This window comes from Lolium perenne, chromosome 6, assembly GCF_019359855.2.
Source record: "Lolium perenne isolate Kyuss_39 chromosome 6, Kyuss_2.0, whole genome shotgun sequence".
NCBI lineage: Eukaryota > Viridiplantae > Streptophyta > Magnoliopsida > Poales > Poaceae > Lolium > Lolium perenne.
The window spans coordinates 57,547,313-57,570,624 of NC_067249.2; the positions used below are offsets into that span (position 1 = coordinate 57,547,313).

Below are 23,312 nucleotides of genomic sequence, written 5' to 3' on the forward strand. Positions count from 1 at the left end.
TCCCACGATAAAGACTTGCTGAATTTCTTGACGCCCTTAATCGCTCGCTCCCCTCGGTCGCCTCCTCCAGGCGACGGGGGAGCCCAACCCCAGCCCGCCGCCGCCTCCTCCTTGCCCCCTGCCCGCCCCCTCGTCGCCTCCCGAGGCCGCCGGCGGCTAAGCCGCCCGCCGCCGATGACGGGGGCGGCGAGGCCCTATGCCTCTCGGGCTCTCGCACGGCCGTCCCGGAGGGAGGACGCCATGCCGGACCCCGGAGGTCGCCGCCGTCCTCTGCCCCTCCTGCGCCCCTCGCTGTGGTGTCGCGCCTCGCGGCCCCCCTGCTGCCCTTGCAGCTCGCCGCCGTCGACGCCCAGCCTTGGCGCGGTCTGGCTGGGGAGGGCCCGATCTGGGCCCATTTGGGCTCGATCTAGGCCTGGAGGGCTGCGGCCTGTGCGCTGCTCCCCGGCACTTCCGGTGGGCGCCCTGTCCTGCCGTCTTCCCCGGGGCCTCCCGCGCTTCTGCTGCTGTGCGCCCTGGTGGAGACATTCCTGCCCGCGTCGCCCTTGCCTTGGTGTGGTTCGCCATCGTGTCCTTGTCGCGGCGCATCTCCGACCGCTCCTCGCGTCGGTGCCCCTGCGCGTCGGCCCTGCCGGCGGGTTTGCAGGGTGGCTTCGTCCTTCGCTGCTCTTCGCAGCTCACCGTCCGTCCTGTTTCTCGCCCCGTCCGGCCATGGCGTGGCTTGTGGTGGATGCGGTTCGCCTGGCGTGGCGCTGCTCGGCTTTCCGGTGGCCGCCTAGTGCTTCGTTGGCGCTAGTGCGCGTGGTCTGGCCGGACGCGCTTCTCAGGCGAGTGTTGAGTGTTTGGTGGACGGCAACAAGGCCCCTTGCTCGACTGGCCACGCGTACGGCCAGGGCCTTCTTGGGCCTGACGACGGCGTTTACACCTGTGCGAAAGCTTCGCACCTTTGGTGCCGATGTTGGCGGTGCCCCCGGGTACCGTTTCCTGTTGAGGGCTTCATCGGGGAGCTTGGTCTCCTGTTGTCGCGAGTCGATGCGTTCTCCGGGTGAAAACCTCTGCTCCTCGGAGCGAGCGGCGGCGACACACTGTGCCGTTACCTTCCTGAAGGCGCCGCTTTTGGAGTTCGTGTTCCTCGTGGTGCGGTAGATGTGTGCCAGTTGTGCATGGTTGCCTTGTTGTCGGGGGTGGTGGACGCCGGGGCGGCGGCCCCGGACGGTTGATGTACGCCGAGGCGGCGGCCTCGGAAGGTCTTGCAACGATGACTCCATGGGGTGTGGTCATGGTCTAGCGAGGCATGGGTGGCGTGTTGGTGCTACGTGGGTAGTGAGCTCGTCGGCCCGGCCTACACGACGGGACGGTCGGTGTGGCTGGCATGTCGGGGCGGCGGCCCCGGATCTTTTGGCGCGGCGTTCGTGGTCTGCGGGTGGTCGCCTTGGTAGTTTGGGCTACAAGACGTCCATGTCGTGCGGCGTTGCGGCTCGCCTCCGAGCAGGGGACGTCGGAGCAGCGGCTCCGGGTTTTGGTGGTGTGTGTTTGTTCGTCGGTAGTCTGGTATCGTGTGGGCGATGAGGCTCCGATATTTGTGCGGTTTTTGGGCCGGTTTTCCTCATAAACTCGGCCACTCTGTATGGTTTTTGGGCCCGGTTTCCCTATTAACTGAGCCAAATCTTCTTCTATTAATATATCGTGCAGCTCACCTGCCGAATTCTCAAAAAAAAAAATGTAAACAAATTTAGAATTATATTTATAGAACGCATAGAGTAATAATTAAGAAAAAAAAACTTTACAAGCGTGTGCCAGCGACGGGGGAAATCCATGTGAGTGGCTCGCCCGCCCCAGCCAACACCACCAACATCACACCCGCGTCGCGCGCTCCCCGCCAAGATTCGCCTCGCCTCCTCCCATCACCCCCCTATAGCATAGCCAGGCTCCTATAAGTCTGTCTAGGACACCACCACCACCACCTCCCCGGCTCTCTCTCCTCTCTCCCGCAAGAACCGCGGGCCAGAGATCGACCGCAACCCACCGCAGCCGCGCGCGCGCGCACACACAGACAGAGCACCGGGCCATCGCATGGGAGCGCGGTCGACGACGACCGCGGGGGAGGCGGCGAGGCGGAGCAGGAAGACGACGACCACGGCCATGGCGCCGTCGGTGGGCGGCGTCGAGACGGCGGCATCGGCGGGAGGAGGCCGGCGGAGGACGGCGCCGCCGCGGCTGATGGGGTACGAGGAGCTCCCCGAGTACCTCAAGGACAACGAGTACATCCGCGGCCACTACCGCGTCGAGTGGCCCATCCGCGACGCCCTCCTCAGCGCCTTCGCCTGGCACAACGAGACGCTCAACGTCTGGACGTGCGTCCTCGATCCGCATCCATCCGTCGATCATTCCGTTGTCGATTGACATGCCCACTGATTTGGCTTCGTCGCGCGATTTCTTTCCGCAGGCATTTGGGAGGGTTCCTGCTGTTCCTGGCGCTCGCCGTCGCCGGAGGCGGGAGGGAGGCCGTCCACGAGGTCGCGCCGGGGATCATGAGGTACGCCACTCACCACGCGACTTCACTTTTCTTGTTTTTTTTCCTACGCTTTCCTTTGGAATAAAACGCAAGCAAAGCATTGTTTTTTTGTTCAAACTTGTAAAGAAATGATTGTCGCCTTCTTCCACTCTGTCCCGCGTGATTAGCGGCCGCTGCAAGCTTTGAAACTTGAAACGGTCTTCGGGAATTTGCTCTAGATTAATTGCAGCCCAATCAAATGCAAATTCATCATCATCGTAAGTAACTTACTCTCATGGGAAACACACCTAGGTACTCCACAGGAATCTGTCCACGAGCTGTTGGTATGTTGCCAGAGTCCGCACGTCACAGACAACACTGTCAACACAACCCACCCACGCTCAACATGTGCACGTCGTTCCAGCACGCTCTAGGATTCAGAGGCGTAGGCCAACTGAATGTACGCGTGTGCGATAATCAGTCATTCTTTTTCGTACACAATACTTACTCTAATTCTAGTGCATTGTCAATTATTGATGCTAGCTCCAGCTCGATGAGACTCTAATTGCCTTGTAAGATTTGCTTAGATGCTGCCCATGTGAGATGTGACAAGAACACACTGTCCTAAGCAAAGCCAGAGCCACAACAAGCGAATGAGGTTCGAGCCAGAAGGACATAACCCATGTCTGTTTTCCTGCATTATCCACCTCACACTTGTTATCTACATGTCGGCATCATGTTGTGTCTAAACTGGCTTTTTTCTTCTTTTTTTTTCGACAACGAGCATGTATTAATATCGAAGATACCAGTTACATCCAGCCTCTGCAACAACGCATTGCCCTAGCGGTCTTACTGATGCAAACAGCCAAAAAAATAAAGAAAAATTACAGAAAAAAAAAGAAAAGTTCCGCTACGGTAGTTTAAACATTGAAACAACAACACTAACACCACAAAAACAGCACCATAAGTCCAACTTCTTCAAAAGGGGCGCGTTCAAGAAGGAAACAGTGCACAAGCGCTGTCGTCGCCCGATCAAAGATCTTGATATTCTTGTTCCACCAATGCGGCAAACCTAGTACTGCTACTGCTGCTTCTTTATGCAAAGGCCATTGGGGCAAATGTACCGTGCACGGAACCTCCTGTGCACCATATCACCATGTTTCGTTGCATCCAATCGGAAGTGGATCCCCGAAACATTAGTAAAAATGCACGGTAGAAAGACATTTCTGAAAGTCCATTCATTTCCGCGCCATTCTTTTTTCTCGCAGGTTTGTGGTGGGATCAGCTAATTCTTCTTGGAAGAGCGATCATTCGGTAAGAGACGCATCTTGTTTCAAGATATTTCTAGTGCTACATATTTTTCTCTACTCAATCCTCGTAGTAGTAGTTCCCAAGATTGAGGGGGCAGTTGTGTCCTAGATAGCATTGTTAACTGAGACGAGATGCGTTACACATAGCAAACGAAAATTCAGATAGTAGTAGTGTAGTAGTGTACTGGTGTCACCACTGACTAAATATATGATTAGACCAGTGAGTATGTAATAATGTTATCCTATAGAGCCCACCACACAAAGAAAGAGACAATGCATGGACAGCTGTGTATATGCGCTGCCCACATGATCATCCTCTTTTCAAGTTTTGATCCGTGACCTCACAGTCTGCGATGCGCTAGTGCAATTGTACAAGCAACTGTGTACTTTCACATCTGACAACTCTGCATCAAATCCTGAAGTGTCAAGTTAATTAACCAAAGAACTGTGCTTGCGTGGTTCATGTTGCAAGACATGTTTTGACTGAGTACATAACTTAAGAGATATCTTCAGGTTAAACATTCACATGGAAGAATGGCTTGATGCCCTCTTATCATTTCTTTTTTGGAAAGCTGAAAGTGGCTGCTTAGTGATGAGTCGGCTAGATCATGCTCTACACTCACATACTTCCAATTCTCTCTAACTAACTCTTTTTTTGACCCGACTCTCTAACCAACTCTGGATCATGAAATGTCGAGTACCAAATAATTGCATCCCTCCATTTTGTAACGAATACCATTTAGAAAAACTCTAAGAATGAGGTAGTTGCCTAGGGAATGACTAACGCGCTAGGTCGCACACCTATGAATGCCCTACATTTGAGTTCTCTGGAATAGTAATGCTAACGAATCAATTTGTTTTAGAATTTTTTTGTGTGGATGCTTTGAAGGAGCGCGAACAATTAAAGAGAGGAGATAAAATCCAAGAGCATTAGCAAACATAATTTTAGGAGATGGTAAAATATCCTAATATCGTGTCCATCTTCCGACAGGTTCCGTAAAACCTAGGACACTCGTGAAAGCCCTTTTTCCTGAATCGCTGTCCTGACGGACGGCAACCGGACCATCCAACCGAAAATGAAGCAGCCATGTGTAGTTTGTAATCTTCTCGACTAGTTATCCACCTTCGGGTGCAACGTACCAATCGAGTACCGCGAAGGTACTCGTCGTCGTCGTCTTGAGAACAGGCACGGCATCTAGCGGGACAGAGTTTCTGATGCCTGATAGCAACTCGATTCCCTGAAGATTGGCACCTGCAAAACGCTGTGATTTTTCAGCTACTTCTGGCTGATTTGGGCTCTGTTGAGCAGACAAGACCAAGTGGTAAATCTTTCGTTGTCATCTTATCGTTGATTTCTGTGTGCAGCCACGAATCTGCCCTCCATTTGAGTATGTTTTTGAACGTACAGTAACTAGGCAGTGACATGGCTACTGGGCCTACTGGCACCATGATCAGCACGCACTAACTGGCACTTACATGCAGGGCCTGCCGAGCCATGACGCCGCGGCGGCGACGGTCCAGGGCGGGCACGGCGCGGTGCCGCTGTGGCCACGGATGGTGTTCCTGGTGGGCGCCATGGCGTGCCTGGCCATCAGCTCGACGGCGCACCTCCTCGCGTGCCACTCCCGCCGCGCCACCGTCGTGTTCTGGCAGCTGGACTACGCCGGCATCTCCGTCATGATCGTCGCCTCCTTCGTGCCGCCAGTGTACTACGCGTTCCTCTGCCACCCGCACGCGCGCGTGGCCTACCTCTCCGCCATCACCGTGCTCGGCGCGCTCGTCGTGGCCGTGCTGCTCGCGCCGTCCTGCTCCTCGCCGCGGTACCGCCGGCTCCGCGCCACGCTGTTCCTTGCAATGGGGCTCTCCGGCGTCATCCCGGCGGTGCACGCGCTCTGGATCAACTGGGGCCACGCCGCGTGCTACCTCGCGCTCGGGCTCGAGGTCGCCATGGGGCTCGCCTACGGCGTCGGCGCATGGTTCTACGTCAGCCGCGTGCCGGAGAAGTGGCGCCCCGGCGTGTTCGACGTTGTGGGGCACAGCCACCAGATCTTTCACGTGTTCGTGCTCGTCGGCGCCATGACGCACTACGTCGCGGTCGCCGTGCTGCTTCACTGGCGTGAGAAGGCGTCTGTCACGTGCGGCGGCGCATCTTAGGTTGCTTGCGGAATCAAGAACCGGTGATTGGTATCATTCGAGAATGATTGCTTGGTTCGAAGGGATTAGTGAGCTAGTAGTAGAAGCATTGTGCTTAATTTAGTGGCATCGTGTGGACTTATGATTTGACAGACATATGCATTACAGTTGATGAGCTTGCTGCACTGCTTATTACTGCATCCTGATCCACACGCGAGAATGTGGAAGTTTCAGATGCAAAAAAGAAGCAACTTCAGGTTAGTTGGAAGCATGGGCATTGTCTGACTGACAAGATGAACGACTTTGTTGCGGCACACCGCCTTCAGTCAAACACGGTGAGCTTGTCGTACTCCGGGCCAACGATGGCCTTCTCCATGATGTCCCTCGGGGTGACGATGCCGCCGCCGTCGAGGAACAGCTTCAGCAAGTTCTTGGAAAACCCGCTGACCAGCGCCACCCCCTTCTCACCGGACATCACCGGCATGGCTTTGGAGTAGGCCAGGTTCCAGAACACGATCTCCGGCACGGCCGCGCCGTAGCCGGCTTCCGAGAACTTCCTAACGATCGCCTCGTAGTCCGTCTCCCACGGATGCGCCGACGCCTGGTCGAACTCCATGTCGCTGAACACGAACACCCGCCGCACCATCTTCTCCGGCGGCAGGCAGGCGTCGACGGCCACCTCGAGGATCTTGTCGAACACTGCCTGGAAGTTCGTGTTCATGCCCCAATCCATGGCGCGCATGAATCCCACCTTCTCGGAGAGGGTGTTTCCGGTGATCATGTGGATCTGTGGGTGCTCGCTGAAGGTGATCACGCGGCCGCGCCACGGGACGTCGGTGAGCTCGGACACGAGGAGGCCCAGCGCGACGCAGACTTCCATGGGCAGGCCGGTCATGCTGCCGGACACGTCGCACACGGCCACGCAGTTGGTGAGCTTGCCCAGGGCGCGCATGTCGCTGACCATGCGCTGCCACTGCAGGTCGGCCACGCCGGCGTCGCCGTCCACGCTGAGGGACTCGACTATCTGGTGGGGAAGCAGAGCGCCCGCGGCGATGCGCTTCTTGCCGGACTTGACGTCTGCGAGGTAGGCCTTGAAGCGCTCCGCGTCGTGCTTCAGGAATACGGTTTGGTAGTTCTTCATGGCCACGGAGGCCACGCGCGTGTACACCACGGACTCCCACGCGCGCGCCGACATGAAGATCTCGGGAAGCTGGAGAGCGCGGCGGAGCGGCACGAGCGCCGCCCTGCGTAGGCGCTCTCGCGCACGATACGCGTAATGCTCGTCCGAGAGGTCATCGGGGAGCTCTGCCGACGAGCCTCTGGGGAAGAGGCGTCGCGCGACAGCCTCGCAGAGGAGGGTGGAGCGGTCGTAGGACGAGCCCACCGACGGGCACCACTTCGCGGCGAGGGCGAGCTCCCGGACGTTGCCAGCGGCGAGCTTGCGCATGTCCTCGGCGAGGAGGCCGGCGAACAGGTCGGCCGTGCGATCATGCAAGAACCGGTACGTTGCATCGAGGCGGTACATTCTGATTGCCCTCGCCGCGGCATCCACCCTCTTGATCCGGCGCGGCAAAACCGCCGCAGCAGAGAGCTCTCGATCGTGCCGCAGCTTGGCCGCGAGGCGCTCCTCTGCCGTGCCGGTGCGCTCAGCGCGGTTGATCTTGGGGCGCCGGTTGCGCTGGCGGAAGTTGCGGACGCGGCCGAGGGAGTCGCGGTAGCGGCCAAGGCCAAAGACGCTGCGGCGCCCTGCGGCATGGAGGGCCATCCTTCGCTCGGCTTTGTTGGACACGCCGCCGCGCACGATCCGGTGGAGCAGCTCCGGGAGGTCCTTGAGGTAGCCGAAGGCGGCGACGTTGGCGGCGTTGCCCGCGAGCGTGGCGGGGTGGCTGGCATGGAGCCAGAGCGCGGCGGCGTAGAAGCTCTCGCGGTCTGACTTGCCGGAGCCCCGTACGCCACGGAGGTTGGCGACGAGGCGGAGCGCGGTGGCTGGGTCAGCGGCCCACGCGGCGGCGAGAAGCCTGGCCACGGTGGCCGGCGGAGTGGCGGGTAGGACGCGGAAGAAGAAGTCCAGACAGGGGTCGCCGGAGGACGCGTACGTCGGCGAACGTTTCTTGGTGCGTGTCTTCCCCGCTGGGCCTATCGCGTTGCTCTCATTGTTGAGGACGTTGCCGTTTGTTGGGTTAGAAGAGAACGCCTCGCCAGTCGGTGCCGACGCCGTGATCGCGGCATGGCGGGCCTCCGGCGGGCCGAGCAGTGTGTAGTCCGTGGTGGCGGCCATGGAGGTCATTAGAGAATATGGATTAGAAATGGTGAAGTCTGGGAAATATATGGAGTGAGGTTTCGTGGCAGGCAAGGTGGATCGAGGTGTCATCGTGGCTGCCCGTACATGGCCGTGGCGGCAGCTGCCTCATTTTGACGAAGAAGAAAGACCACGACTCCTCGGAGATCGCAGTTCTATCGGATGGATGAAGACAGACAGCTCTTGTTCCCCTGCTTTATTCTGTTGTGGACCAAACAAATGTGCCACGTTATGTGGAGACCTATACTAAATTGCATGGTTGTTAGATTTTGTTGGTATTCGACGAAACAATGAAAAATGTGTATCGACTTCTCTGGGAAATTTGATCCCTTCACTCGATCCAACAATCAAGTCATTTCAACACTGAAGATCAAGTTATTTCAACACTGAAGAAACTTGACAGATTCCTCGTTAGCAAGGAATGGGAACAACTCTTTTCCCCTCAGAATAGTTCATAAGCTTTCCAGAGATGTCTCATGACACAATCCTATTATCATAGACACTATGAAGACAAGGGTCACATTGTTAAAGAGTTCAAATTTGAGAAAGGATCTTCATGAGTAGAGTGGCAAAGGTGTGGGACCAACATGTGGTGGCAAAAATAGCTTGGATGCCCTGCGTGCAAATTAGAAAAATGTGAAGAAGAATCTGAAAGACCGGGGAGTCAATAGTGAACAAAAAAAAGAAACAAAGATTTGACACAAGAGCTTAATGACTTGAAGAATCTGGAAGAAAACACTTCGCTATCTCCTGAACAGAGAGTTAGAAAGAGCAAGATTCAAGGGGAGTTGATGCACTTTTATGAGAAGTAAGAAGAGTTCTGGCAGCCACAGTGTATTTTCATAGGATTGCTAATGGACAAAAGAGAAAGAAAACCATTTTCTCCTTGCATGATGGTTAGAATGTGATTCATGGGACCCTGCACTTTTATCCCATGCTACTGCTTTCTACAAGCAACTTTATGGTCCCCAACTACATGTGGTGACCCTGCATATCACTGAATGTTGTAGTATGCCAGTCGTTGACATAACATGTGCGAAGTACCAATCCGCAAATATTACATCCCTCAGAGTAGTACAAGAGAAGCATAGCTGGTCTTTATTTCAGTCACTTAATATTACAAGCCAAATATATACATCACATTGGAGCTTACTGGTCAATAATGGTGCTATTGTATAGCCTCTCACCAAGTGCTGGTGGTTGCTTATGCTTGGTAAAGCATGTGTATGTGCTTGCAGTCCTCCATTTGATGCTTAGCAAGTGTCTCTGTTACTTGTCAGTTAATTACTTCATTTATCCATGTAGTTAATCATGTTCCAGTGGATAAATAAGATGAACTGGTGTGCAGTGATGACTTTTGTGTTATAACTGCTTGAGCTAGAGGGATGCCAACTACTGTTGGGGACCCTAGATCCATTTTGAACCCATCTGGGTAATGATAAGTGTGTATGGCTTGATAGTTTGGATGATTGTGTGGTTGAGTTAGCCTTAGCAGTAATTGACAGCTGTTTTGGTAACTCCCACCTCTGTTGGCTTGTTGTGAATGGATAAATGTTTGCTGGGTGATCATATTTGATTGCCAGTAGCTTTTGATGTTGAAAATACTTGCAGATACATATATTTCTGGTTTTATCTGATGGTTTTGGAAAGATTTTTTGCAGAGGAGGAAATAGAAAGTGTGATAGATCAGATGGAAAAAAATAAGGTTCTGGCAACAACGAACCTGCCGTTGTGGCTAGATCTAGATTTTTGGTTAACATTGTGGCGGATTGGGGATTTACTATTCATGTAGATGATTACACGGTAGCGCTAAGCCAGTGGGTAGATGTTTTTTCAGAACCTAGTGCCATGATCGAAGTCCGTTGTTTGATATTGCATTATGTTCTAGTGAAACTTCTCATCCACTAGCTCGTGGTAAAATTTATGAGGACTGACTATACCCTATGTTCAGAACCGAGGCCAAGATGAACTAGAGGGTTGAAGAACGAGGTAGCAATGTTGAAGACGTGTAGAGAACACAATCACGGATCCTGAGGGCTAGGAAGGAGTGGGGGAGGAAAGAGAGGTAGTGAGGCTATGAAGGAGGAGTGAGATGTAGAAAAAGATATATTGAAGGCAGAAAATAAGACACTAAAAAAGACATGAAAAAGTTGAGTATGGCGTCTATAACCTCCTAAAACTAGATTTTGTTAACATGAATAAACCGAAGAGGATTAGGACTATCTATGATGAGTGATGTAAGCTAATATGGCTTGTAATGCACCATAATTAGCATATGTTTGCACTGTAAACCTTTATGTAACTTTATGTGGTGATCTGTTAAATGATTCCAACTATTGTCCGTGATCTATTCAATGCTATGACCCATGATATAACCGAATGACACCACATTTGATGCTATCTAACCTGGTAGAAAAGCATAAATACTATTTCTTGGCCTTGTTTTGCTGGCATCATTATTGAAATCATGTTTCTCATTTGGCCAAAATTAATTTGTGATACAATCATAGGCAAGGGGTTGACCCTAAACCTTGAAAACAGATGGAGGTTTGCTTTCTACTAGGTTGTTTCTCTGGCCTTTCACTTGTTGGATCGATTCACATCTCGTTCTTCAGTAGTGTCATTGCCAAATCCTCCAGCTGGCCAATGTACTGAACCCAGGGCAAGCTCTTTCTGCCACCGACGAACCACCAAGAATCACGCTCCGGATTCTCTAACTTGCTATAGACAAGTCAGAGACAAACAGTACATCTAACTTGTGCTTATTTTCAATCGTTGGATTTAGATCTGATGGTTCACAATAAGCACTACAGTAGCAGTAAACAGTAACATGAACAGGGGATGTTACAGTACCACGTCGCTACAGTATTACGTGCACAGTGTTTCAGGTGATCTGGGCTCTTCAGTTTTGATCCGACGGCTCCAAGAGCAAGTCAGAGAACTGTAGCTGGGTGACTTGCTACTAGCAAGTTAGACAAGCCGCGCCGGAAGAATCAAGGCATCATCTCACGACAGAACAAAAGGAAAAAAGAAACCGAGCTAGCACCCTGAACCAGAGTCACCTCGTCAGGAGAAGCGGTTCGCACGCATCGGGATGTTGAAAACTTCTTAAAATTTTGTTTTTACAAACCTCTTCAAGCTGAAAATGTGGAGCGAAAAAAGAACTCAAGCTGGAAATGCTGGATTCAGCAAATTCTCATCACAAGAGAGAGACACACCACCGACTACTTCAATCGAACACAGCGAGCTCGTCATACTCCGGTCCGGCGATGGACTTCTCCATGACCACCCTCGGGGAAACGATGCCGCCGCCGTCAAGGAACAGCTTGAGCATGTTCTTGGAGAACCCGCTGACAAGCGCCACCCCCTTCTGGCCGGACATCACCGGCATGGCCTTGGAGTCCCTCAGGTTCCAGAACACCACCTCCGGCACCACCGCGCCGTAGCCAGCCTCCGAGAACTTCCTTACGATCGCCTCGTAGTCCGTCTCCCACGGCCGATCGGACGCCTGATCGAACTCCATGTCGCTGAACACAAACACACGGCGCACCATTTTATCCGCCGGCAGGCCGGCGTCGACGGCCACCTCGAGGATCTTATCGAACACTGCCTGGAAGTCGGTGTTCATGCCCCAATCCATGGCGCGCACGAAGCCGGTCTTCTCGGAGAGGGTATCGCCGGTGATTCTGTGGATCTCCGGGTGCTCGCTGAAGGTGACCACGCGGCCGCGCCACGGCTCGTCGCTGAGCTCGGACACGAGGAGGCCGAGCGCGACGCAGACCTCCATGGGGAGGCCAGACATGCTGCCGGACACATCGCACACGGCCAGGCAGTTGGTGAGCTTGCCAAGGGCGCGCATATCGTCGACCATGCGCTGCCACTGCAGGTCCGCCACGCCGCCGTCGTCGCCGAGGGACTCGACGATCTGGTGCGGGAGCAGCGCGCCCGCGGCGATCCGCTTCTTGCCTGACTTGACATCGGCGAGGTAGGCGTTGAATCGGTCGGCGTCGTGCTCGAGGAAGAGCTCCTTGTAGTTCTTCATGGCCACGGACGCCACGCGCGTGTACACGACGGATTCCCAGGCGCGCGCCGAGATGAAGACCTCGGGGAGCTTGAGCGCGCGGCGGAGCGGCACGATGGCCGCCTTGCGGAGCCGCTCGCGGGCGCGGTACGCGTAGTGCGCGTCGGGGATGTCGTCGGTGAGCTCTGGAGAGGATCCCCTTGGGAAGAGGCGGCGCGCGACGGCCTCGCAGAGGAGGGTGGAGCGGTCGTAGGACGAGTCCAGCGACGGGCACCACTTCGCCGCGAGGGAGAACTCCCGGACCTTGCCGTCGGCGAGCTTGCGCATGTCCTCCGCGAGGAGTTGGGCGAACAGATCGGCCGTTCGGTCGTGCAGGGACCGGTACGTGGAGTCGCGGCTGTACAGGTCCACGGCCCTCGCCGCGGCGTGGGCCCTCTTGCTCCGGCGCGACGCCGCGGCCGCGGCCGCGAGCTCGCGGTCGTGCGCCAGGCTCGCCGCGGTGCGCTCCTCTGTGCTGCCGACGCGCGGGGGCCGGTCCTCGCGGCGCGGCTTTGGGCTGTGGAAGGCGCGGAGGCGGGCCTTCTTGCCGGGTGTCCTCGTTGACCTGCCGCCGTGCACGATCCGGTGGAGCAGCTCGGGGAGGTCCTTGAGGTACCCGAAGGCGGCGACGGTCGCGGCGTTGCGCGCGAGCGTGGCCGGGTGGTGGGCGTGGAGCCAGAGCGCGGCGGCGTAGAAGCCCTCGCGGTCGGATTTGCCGGAGCCCCGCACGCCGCGGAGGTTGGCGACGAGGCGGAGCGCGGTAGCCGGGTCGGCGGCCCAGGCGGCGGCGAGGAGCGAGGCGACGGAGGCCGCGGGCGTGCCGGGCACCACGTGGAAGAAGAAGTCGAGGCAGGGGTCGCCGGAGGACACGAAGGTCGGGGAGCAGTTCTCCGTGAGCGTCTTCCCCTCGCCGTCGCCAGTCTCCTTGGTGAACCCGGCGTCTAGCAGGTCGACGAACGCGTCGACGGCCTGCGGCGCCTCAGCCGCAGCAGCGAGCGCCGTCGTGGCATTTCGAGCCTCCGGTGGGCCGACCAGGGTGTAGCCGGCCATCCTGACCAGCGGTGTGCTGCTGTTTTGAGTGGGCTTGGGTTTGGATTTGGGCTGCAGGGCTTACAATTGGGTTTGTCTGTGAGAGAGAGAGGAATGGAGAGGGAAGATATAAATATGGCATGAGGTTCCGTGGCAGGCAAGGATGGGGTTAAGGTCGGTGAGACCCATGAACCGACTAGAACCTCGCTATCGTGTTCCTCGCCGGCTTGTTTGTTCTCGAAGGCGGCCATGTGGCACTGCGACTCAAAGCCAGATCACTGACTTGCTGGTTTTTTTTTTATAAACCATAAGAGTGAATTCCACTTTCTACCTTATAGTTGCGCATTTGTGACACATATTACCTTATTTAGTGCAACTTTCAAAAAAATATCACATCTAGAGTCTTTAAGCACGGTTTTACCCTAATTTAGCATTTTGTTTGTTTTTGTTAGGTAGGACCGGTGTATTTCGTCGATGTAGTGCAACAAAATGTGTAAATATCGGAAGCCATCATTTACGATTATGTTCAGACTTCTCTTATCTAATTGTTTTATTCCTCGTTCCTGTTCCCGTACTGATATTTTTGAAAGTCGGTAATCACCTCACACCTTGCCCAATGAATATGCACAGAAATGAAGGATCCAAATATTCTCAAATGCCTAATCTATATGATTTTTTATTCAATGGGGTAATTAGTGTCACAAATGCAGAACTATGGGGTAAAAATTGGAATTCACTCTAAACATAAACATAAAATATATTAAGCTAGCAAGTCGCAAACCTTTCAGTCTTTCTAGACTTCGCGGTGATTCCTTTCGCTGGGACGATTCGCCGATCAGCTGGACTTGGGGATGGCCGCAGCGAAAGCACGATTAACTGCCACGACAACGGTCTCGAGCCATCGCCGCTGTGGTCACTACGTGGCTTTCCGACCTTAGTAGAGTTGTATCGGAGGTGCGCCTTGGCTCCAAGATGATCCTTCAGTTGTTGGCTTAGAATGACGTTGCCTTTGCTTGCCGGAGTGGCAACAACGGTGAAGGTTAGAACATCCAGCACGTGCATGGGCTACAGAAGCGAGCTCCTGGAACCTCCCCAGTGAAGCCCTGCTCCCCATGTCGACATGGCCCAGGACGAGGGTGTCCACTACATCGTCGACAATCCACCAAGGTTGGGGTCTAGCGAAGGCGGCGCCACTCCGAGGGGAATGGAAAGAATAAGTTGGAAAAAAGTAGTGGAGTCAACGAGACTCACCACTTCAGCAAATACCATCTGAAACGTTCCATGGTTCTGTTATCACCAGATTTTGGACAAATCCAGAGGTGGGCCGTAAGAGAGATGGGCTTGGAAGACTACACGTGGAAGATCTCTGAAGCGACCTTGCACGGAGAATTTGGGCTAGTTTGCCCGTGTATCTTTAATTATAGTAGATTATATCTTAGATCAAGATTTAGAGTTTGTATCGCACACGGTGGGATATTCCCACGTTAGAAAGTCCCCTGGACTATAAATATGTATCTAGGGTTTATGGAATAAACAACAACTCACGTTCAACCCAAAACAAACCAATCTCGGCGCATCGCCAACTCCTTCGTCTCGAGGGTTTCTATCGGGTAGCGACATGTCGCCTAGATCGCATCTTGCGATCTAGGCAGCACAAGCCCCACGTTGTTCATGCGTTGCTCGTACTGAAGCGTCTTTGATGGCGAGCAACGTAGTTATCATAGATGTGTTAGGGTTAGCATAGTTCTTCGTATAACATGCTTACGTAGTGCAACCCTTGCATGTCTAGCCGCCCTCACACCTATCTCAGGTGTGGGGGCGGCATCCCGCTTGATCTTTATTTAGTAGATCTGATCCGTTACAATTGCTCCTTGTTCTGCAAGGATTAGTTTAATATCTGCAATAGTTAGGCCTTACAAAGGGGGGGAGGATCCAGCGGTACGTAGGGTGGCGTTCGCAAGTCCTAAACAGGATGTTCCGAGGATCAACTTCATGTTGGTTTTTAGGCCTTGTTTAGGATCGGCTTACGATCACCGTGCGTGGCCGCGAGGCCCAACCTGGAGTAGGATGATCCGATTATGCGGTGAGAACCCTATATCGTCGTAGATCTCATTAGCTTTATCTTGATCAAGCAGGATCACCATATATTCGTGCACCCCGTACGAATCATGGGTAGATCGGCTCTTTGAGCCGATTCACGAGATAACCCGAGAGCCGATCGAGGCTCGTATTTAATGTTTACGTGTATGCCATGCGGGAAACTAAGCGAGGCATCCCCATCACCTTCACGACCAGGTATAGGTCAGGTGGCACGCCCTGCACTTCGCATCGGACGTGTGACCGAGAAGAGCATTGCGGGCCGTCGCTCGGAGGGTCTCGGCCAGCCGCAGCTCTAGGCTCTTCCCGGCTCTACCGTGTTGACGATCGCTGCCCGCCGGTGGGTTTTGGCGATCAACACATTCGCACGCCGGTGGGACCATCGTCTACATCAACCACATCGCCATCTACATACGAGATGGCGGACGGCACGCTTGATCACCCACGAGGAGCTGCCTGACGAGCTCACGAAGAGATACGACGAGATCAAGGTCACCCTCGAAGCCGACCTCATCGGCTCTTTTCAGAGAACCCGTTCCCATGGCATCAGATGGAAGGGATTCTCACCGCAAGGTGCACTCGATGGGATAGACCTCTCTGCCCCATCGGAGGAACGCACCAGGGGCCTGCGGCAGGAGATCAACTACTTGGTGGCTCACTCGCTACACCGCCACTCTGAGAACTTGGTCAACGTATTGGAGCGTGTCGCTCTGCGCGTGATCCAGGAGATCATGAGCCACCGGTACTCGCCGTCGGGACCAGCTCTCGGGACGCATCAAGGAGAGTTGCCACTCCGATCCGTCCACCGCTGCCATATGCGTTGGCGGCACCAGCTGAAGTGCGGCTACACGGCATTCGTCGTCTACAAGATCGGTGGTGACCCTAGTGACTACCGGTTCTTGGCTGGGGCGCCCTAAGGAGATCCCTCAAGGATACGCGTGCACGTATGTGCCAGATTGTGGCAGCTGGGCACTCTCAAACCAGGCCACAATATCGGGGACTCCGGCGAAAACAGGAGGAACGTCGGCGACGAGCTTGAGAAGCGAGACGTGGCTAACTAAGTACGCCACCCCGACGAAACTCCAGAGCCCGGCTCCTGCGGTTGGCTCGAGCTGGAAAAGCAAACATGGCTGGCTAAGTACGCCACCCGGCGAATCTTCGAGTGCAACTCCTACGGCCAACACGACGGATCGGATCAGTACCATCTTGAGAGACCAGTTCGGCATGGTGCCGAAAGAAGGGCAATCGGCTATTCCAAGCCGTACCCGACGAGTACGAGATGATCCCGCTGCCACCTAAATATCGGCTCCCGACTTCTCCAAATTCGGTGGATCGGATGGCTCCAGCTCCATCGAGCACGTCGGCCGATATTTGGCGCAACTAGGACCGGCTTCGGTGTCGGATCAGCTACGCGTGAGGCTCTTTTCCACGGTCCCTCACGGGATCAGCTTTTGGATGGTACACCTCTTTGCCGACAAACTCCATCCAGTCTTGGAAGCAATTGGAAGAACAATTCCATACGCAATACCATTCGAAGCTTCCGAGTCTAGCATTGCCGATCTAGCACAACTACGTCGAAGCGCGGAGAAACGGTGACGAGTACATCCGGCGCTTCGGGAATCTTAGGAACCGATGTTATTCGGTTCGTATAAGCTGAAAAGGAAGCGATTGAGTTGGCGATGGCTGGCCTTGCAACACAGCTCAAGGACATGGCCTCCCAAGCGATTATCCCTCAGGCGCACATGGTTCAGAAACTATCAGCATATGAACAGCGCCACCGGACTGTACCAAGACAAGTTCAAGCGTGCGGTAGTCCTGGTCGATGCGGAGGAAGACGAAGTTCTGCGGGAGACCAAGAAGTAGCGATGGGCGAGTGGACTCGGGGAGGAACCCCGTGTCCTGCAAATGGGTAAAGCCACCGGGGCCGCCCAGGGGGATTTGATTTTGACGTGACCAAGACTGAACAAATCTTCGACCTCCTGCTCAAGGAGAAACAGCTTGATTGACGATTCTGAAGGTCTCAAGTTCCCCACGGCGCAAGAGCTGAGCGGAAAGCCGTACGCAAATTCCACAACTCGCTCTCCCATGCCACCAACGGCGCGGGGTGTGGCGTCGGCACATCCAAGCGGCGATAGAGAAGGGCGTTTAATTTTCAACCGATGCGCCATGAAGGTCGACACCCAACCCTTCCCCGCCGTTAACATGGTGGAAGTCACCTACCACGAGGGTTGCCAGCCCAGGTCCCTCGTTCGGTATCAACATGGTAGGACACAGGAAACCACTCTGGCAAAGATGCGAGATGAGGGCAGCTGCTCTCATAGCAAGGACACAAAGGAGGCCGCTCCACGCGATCGGCTCCATCATGATGGCAAGCGCTACGTCACAGAGGGAGAGGTGAAGAACATAAGATATCAACGACCTCTTTCTGATCACCTCCTCAACAAATGTGTGAGTCAGTATGACCAACGCCGACGGTCCAATTATAATGATGAAGGAGATCGTCTGGCTAGAGAAGCCAGAAGACATCGTCGGCAGGATCGCGATGAGGAAGAGCACGAGCGCCGTGCCACGGACACATCAAGGGAGCAAGATGACAACGCCAGACACTGGGACTGCCCTTTCTTCGGACAACTGCTGGGATTCGGGAATGAGCCGATTGCCCACAATCGGCAATTGCCGAGAATGCAACAAGAAGAAGAAGGAGGCAGCCAACGTGTACGTGTTCGAGCGATTAGGGCCTCTCCCGCCACGAGCAAACGTCTTTGAGTCACCTCGTTGGGCAGATCTTGAGGATTCCGAAGACGAGGGACTAGAAGAAGAAGAAGACAGGTACCACCGTCCAAGGTGGTGCCCTGACGGACTTAGCCGTTCACAGAAGCGCAGGGTTCAGCGGTTGCGCGGCCTGGAGGAAGCCGAAAGGTTATACCTGCATACGTTAAGGAAGGCACGACCTGATCTGGCTGCAAAGGTTCAGCGAGCCCTGGATGAAGAGGGTCGTCCACGGAGAATGGAGTGGCGTCCCAAGCAAAAGAAAGCCGATGATGAAACATCGGCTGGCACAAACATGGTGCTCGTCTTGCCGACAGAGCTTAGCGCTCCACGAGTCTACGATGCACTCAAGGTGGACGACAGCAGGCGCATCAAGTCAGAGGTTGGGTTGGTTTTATCCAGCCTGACCGAGTAGCAAGATTAAACCAATGAGCAAACTGTGCGAGGCTGATCCTTGTGATCGGCTCCAAAAAAATTTATGGAGGAACATTACAAAACCTTCATCGAACAAGCAATGTGGAGGCCGATTCCAGCAATCGGCCAAAATTATCCTCTGCACATATTCTGCTTGTGTTCAGCAACGATCCAGCAGGCGGTGGCCACGTCGGCGGATGAAAGTCAGCATGAATCTTTGCGAAGCCGACGTACAAGAGCGGTGCCACGACTAACCATGAAAGCCGATATCTGCAGTCATTTGGCAGATTCGGCTCGGGGGCATATAGTCGGATGAACATGTGCGGATAAACATGTGCAAACTTGCGTGCGATGGAACATTGGGGGCCGATTAAGGAAAAATCGGCCAAATAAAAAAATTCGCACGAAGCGAAGCCGATGCGCAGCCATCGACTAGTACAGTCACACAAGACCAAGACCGGCTGGTTATATGCTCAAAGTTCACATCGACATCAACGGTCGGTGCGGGGAAGGAGCCGACCTGGCACTGCAAGGCGCGAAAAGTAGGCGAAGAAGCTCGGGGGCAGCTCACCCTGAAGGTTCTGCTTTGGGGAGCCGATTTTGTTGAAATAGGCTAACTACGCATAGGCGGCACATTCGGCTGATCCATTACCGTTCTTGCCTCGGCGAGACTCGGGGGCAGGCGGCTTGGTGGCTGCTCTGTTTTGGAGAGCCAATTGAAGTCGCATCGGCGGCCTGCATTGTGATCTCCTCTGGATCGGGATAGGAGGCCGTCGGTTTTGCAAGTTGGACCGTCTGTCGCTGCAAAAGGAAGAAAGGGACTAGATTCTCAAAATAGCCGATGAGTAGTCATCGGCTAAGGGATTGCGAAAAATTGTGGTCGGATACCAAATCGCAGCCTGAAATTGAGAAGTTCTTGGCCTACGAGCTAGCGACATGGGGTCCGGCTTCATGGGCGTCCAAAAGAAGAGAAATCCGATACGCTGCTATCGGTCTTGGCATAATGAGCGGAAGGAATGAAATTGGAATAATTGAAGGCTGAATCAAAAGACCGATTTCATTAATTCAGAGGAGCGGCTTTACAAGAAAGAGCCGATGGCTCTCAAAAGAGGGATCTAGTGCCTAGTGCACTGCTACTACTAGTCCTATTCTACTAGTCGTCGCTGTCCTCGTCATCACCGCCGTCGATGTCGTCGGCGCTGCTCCCAGGGAGCTCCTCGTCGCTGCCCCAGCCCCGTGGCCTGAGCCTCTTCCTCCTCGTCATCATCATCATCCTCGCTGTCCGCCCGGGAGCGGAAGCGCTTGGTTGGCGGGTACCGGCGGAAGAGGAAGATTCATCTTCCTCCTCCTCTTCTCCTTCTTCCTCGTCATCTTCGTCCTCGCTGTCCGCCCACATACGCGAGCGCTTCTTCGGCGGGAGCTTGGTGGAGGGGGAGGTCTTGGCCTTCGCTACTTCTCCTTCTTTCTTCTCATTATCGGAGGAGAGGGGGTTCACCTCGGAATGAGGCTTGTCCTCGTTTTTCTTCTTCGGCGAGAATTGGGGGAAGAGGTTTGAGAAGGAGGAGGAAGAGGAAGACATGGCTGAGGGAGAAGAGGGTTTTTTGGGTGCCGATGGCTGGAACAGAGGAAGGGGATGAAGAAAGCTAATCGATCGGCACAATTAAATAATGAGGAGCCTGGTGGAAATTTAATGTCATTACAGTTTCCAAGGAGATGGCCTTGAGCTATCGAATTTTGCAGAGAAGCTGAGAAGACAGGGCATAATGATAACGGATACTGCAACAGCTCTGCTCTGCCACGACATGACCCGACGAAGGAAGGCATAATGATTTTGGAAAAATTATTTCCAAAACCAGGGGGGCATGTGTTATCACCAGATTTTGGACAAATCCAGAGGTGTGCCGTAAGAGAGATGGGCTTGGAAGACTACACGTGGAAGATCTCTGAAGCGGCCTTGCACGGAGAATTTGGGCTAGTTTGCCCGTGTATCTTTAATTATAGTAGATTATATCTTAGATCAAGATTTAGAGTTTGTATCGCACACGGTGGGATATTCCCACGTTAGAAAGTCCCCTGGACTATAAATATGTATCTAGGGTTTATGGAATAAACAACAACTCACGTTCAACCCAAAACAAACCAATCTCGGCGCATCGCCAACTCCTTCGTCTCGAGGGTTTCTATCAGGTAAGCGACATGCTGCCTAGATCGCATCTTGCGATCTAGGCAGCACAAGCCCCACGTTGTTCATGCGTTGCTCGTACTGAAGCGTCTTTGATGGCGAGCAACGTAGTTATCATAGATGTGTTAGGGTTAGCATAGTTCTTCGTATAACATGATTACGTAGTGCAACCCTTGCATGTCTAGCCACCCTCACACCTATCTCAGGTGTGGGGGCGGCACCCCGCTTGATCTTTATTTAGTAGATCTGATCCGTTACGATTGCTCCTTGTTCTGCAAGGATTAGTTTAATATCTGCAATAGTTAGGCCTTACAAAGGGGGGGAGGATCCAGCGGTACGTAGGGTGGCGTTCGCAAGTCCTAAACAGGATGTTCCGAGGATCAACTTCATGTTGGTTTTTAGGCCTTGTTTAGGATCGGCTTACGATCACCGTGCGTGGCCGCGAGGCCCAACCTGGAGTAGGATGATCCGATTATGCGGTGAGAACCCTATATCGTCGTAGATCTCATTAGCTTTATCTTGATCAAGCAGGATCACCATATATTCGTGCACCCCGTACGAATCATGGGTGGATCGGCTCTTTGAGCCGATTCACAGGATAACCTGAGAGCCGATCGAGGCTCGTATTTAATGTTTACGTGTATGCCATGCAGGAAACTAAGCGAGGCATCCCCATCACCTTCCTGACCAGGTATAGGTCAGGTGGCACGCCCTTGCACTTCGCATCGGACGTGTGACCAGAAGAGCATTGCGGGCCGTCGCTCGGAGGGGTCTCAGCCAGCCGCAGCTCTAGGCTCTTCCCGGCTCTACCGTGTTGACAGTCGCTGCCCGCCGGTGGGTTTTGGCAGTCAACAGGTTCAAAATAGACTGGGATATAGTTTGGTGTGCCAATTTCAGGGACTGGAAGTTCAACGTTTGATTTAGCAAACACCTACGAGTTCAAGGTTTATTTTGGATTTTATTTTCATTCTCCATTTTAATAACTTTCACGATGTACTTTATCTACTTTAATTAGGTGTCACTATATTTAACGAGAAAAGAAATTGATCATATATTTTAACTAAGACTCATAATAATAAGTCGAGTATCATGCAATACAAGTGTATAAAACTACCCTTACATAGTACCATCTAGTAGTACCATAATTTCATCATATTTAATTATCTATAAAATCTTAATATAAATTTCTGTACAAGACATGTTTGTTCTAGTTCAACGTGCTTTAAGACGTTATTATATTATGATATCGCTATCACCTCTCTCTGTTAATAGGTGACATCTCTTTTTTCCGATAAAGTGTGCATCATACTACTTATGACTATCACTAGCCTACAACTCTTGGGTGAGTACAAGAAAAACAAAAAACAAAATAAGTCTAGTTATAGTGAGGAGTAACATAAATTAGTAACATGCACATGTTACTAATTTATGTGTATGTTACTAATTTATGTTACTACTTCCATAGTGGGTAGTAAAATATGTGGTATCATGAAAATTTATATTTATTAGAATGTGTGATGTGATGGTAAAAGTTACCGCAATCCTATTTTTCTTCAATTAATGACTTTGTTAGCAACTTAGCATTGCATGTAGTACTATGTTTTTACCTAGTACTATCTCCGTTTCGATGAATAAGATGTACATATATTCCAAGGCGATTTTTCATGGAAAAAATTGAGTAACAAAATCTTGATTATATTATTAGTATCGGTAGATTCGTATTGAAAATGCTTTATAATGATGCTAATTGTATACCAACAATCTTAACATATTTAGAATAGTTTTTTTGTAAAAAAACATAAAAAATGAAAACACCTTATTTATTGAAATAGAGGAAGTATGTTAATCCTACTATGAGTAGTCTAACCCAATCAAATTCATTAACTACAAGCTTATTTTGATAATGTTCCTAAAATTTAATGCTTCTAAAGTTTTAGTATAGTATTTTCTAGAATAGTAGTAAGAAACAACACATCGTGACAAGGCTAAATACCTCGCCAGGGTTCTCGGAAAACAAAAATTAAAGGGAGCACGCAGCTAAGCATGAGCTCTTTCGGGACCTCCACTCCGAGCAGCATGTATGTGTGTGAGCATACAACGGAAATTCAATTCGGCACTACTCCTGCCACCGGAAAAAAGCATTTCAAAATATTAAAAAAAATCAAACAAAAATTGTCGCGTTTACATAGCGACATTCTATGTGCATACACTAAGTTTCGTGAAAAACTGATATTTTTTATAACTTGTGTGAAAAGACAAAAAAAGTCACGTAGATAACCTTTTTTACACCAAAATCCATCTTTTTTTACACATGACATAAAAAAATTGTCGGTTTTCCGTAAGATCGAATTTGTGAGCGTATAAAATTTTAAGATTTATGCATTAAATTTTGTGTCCAAATTTATCGAATAGCAATATTTTTGTTTTGGTAGGTCAAAAGGAAAACGTGCACGCTATAACAGATTATCTTTGTCCCCCGCATAAAGATGACCTTTTTTACACCGGCGCTTTTGACCTTTATTTTTAGG

The 23,312-nt window shown here is 52.4% G+C and overlaps 3 protein-coding genes across 3 annotated transcripts; 1 reads left to right on the forward strand and 2 right to left on the reverse strand.

The window, feature by feature from the left end:
* The first annotated feature begins 1,917 nt into the window (after nucleotides 1-1,917).
* Nucleotides 1,918-6,126, forward strand: LOC127308082 (heptahelical transmembrane protein ADIPOR2). The gene is made up of 4 exons (XM_051338850.2): nucleotides 1,918-2,351; nucleotides 2,444-2,533; nucleotides 3,760-3,805; nucleotides 5,284-6,126. The coding sequence occupies exons 1-4, from the start codon at nucleotides 2,071-2,073 to the stop codon at nucleotides 5,953-5,955; spliced, it is 1,089 nt and encodes a 362-aa protein (XP_051194810.1). The 5' UTR covers nucleotides 1,918-2,070; the 3' UTR covers nucleotides 5,956-6,126.
* Nucleotides 6,127-6,248: 122 nt separating this feature from the next.
* LOC127308080 (uncharacterized) lies at nucleotides 6,249-8,380 on the reverse strand. Its single transcript, XM_051338848.2, has one exon. The coding sequence runs from the start codon at nucleotides 8,303-8,305 to the stop codon at nucleotides 6,257-6,259; it is 2,049 nt and encodes a 682-aa protein (XP_051194808.1). The 5' UTR covers nucleotides 8,306-8,380; the 3' UTR covers nucleotides 6,249-6,256.
* A 2,948-nt stretch (nucleotides 8,381-11,328) lies between these two features.
* On the reverse strand, nucleotides 11,329-13,444 carry LOC127308081 (uncharacterized). Its single transcript, XM_051338849.2, has one exon. The coding sequence runs from the start codon at nucleotides 13,341-13,343 to the stop codon at nucleotides 11,463-11,465; it is 1,881 nt and encodes a 626-aa protein (XP_051194809.1). The 5' UTR covers nucleotides 13,344-13,444; the 3' UTR covers nucleotides 11,329-11,462.
* Nucleotides 13,445-23,312: the final 9,868 nt, after the last annotated feature.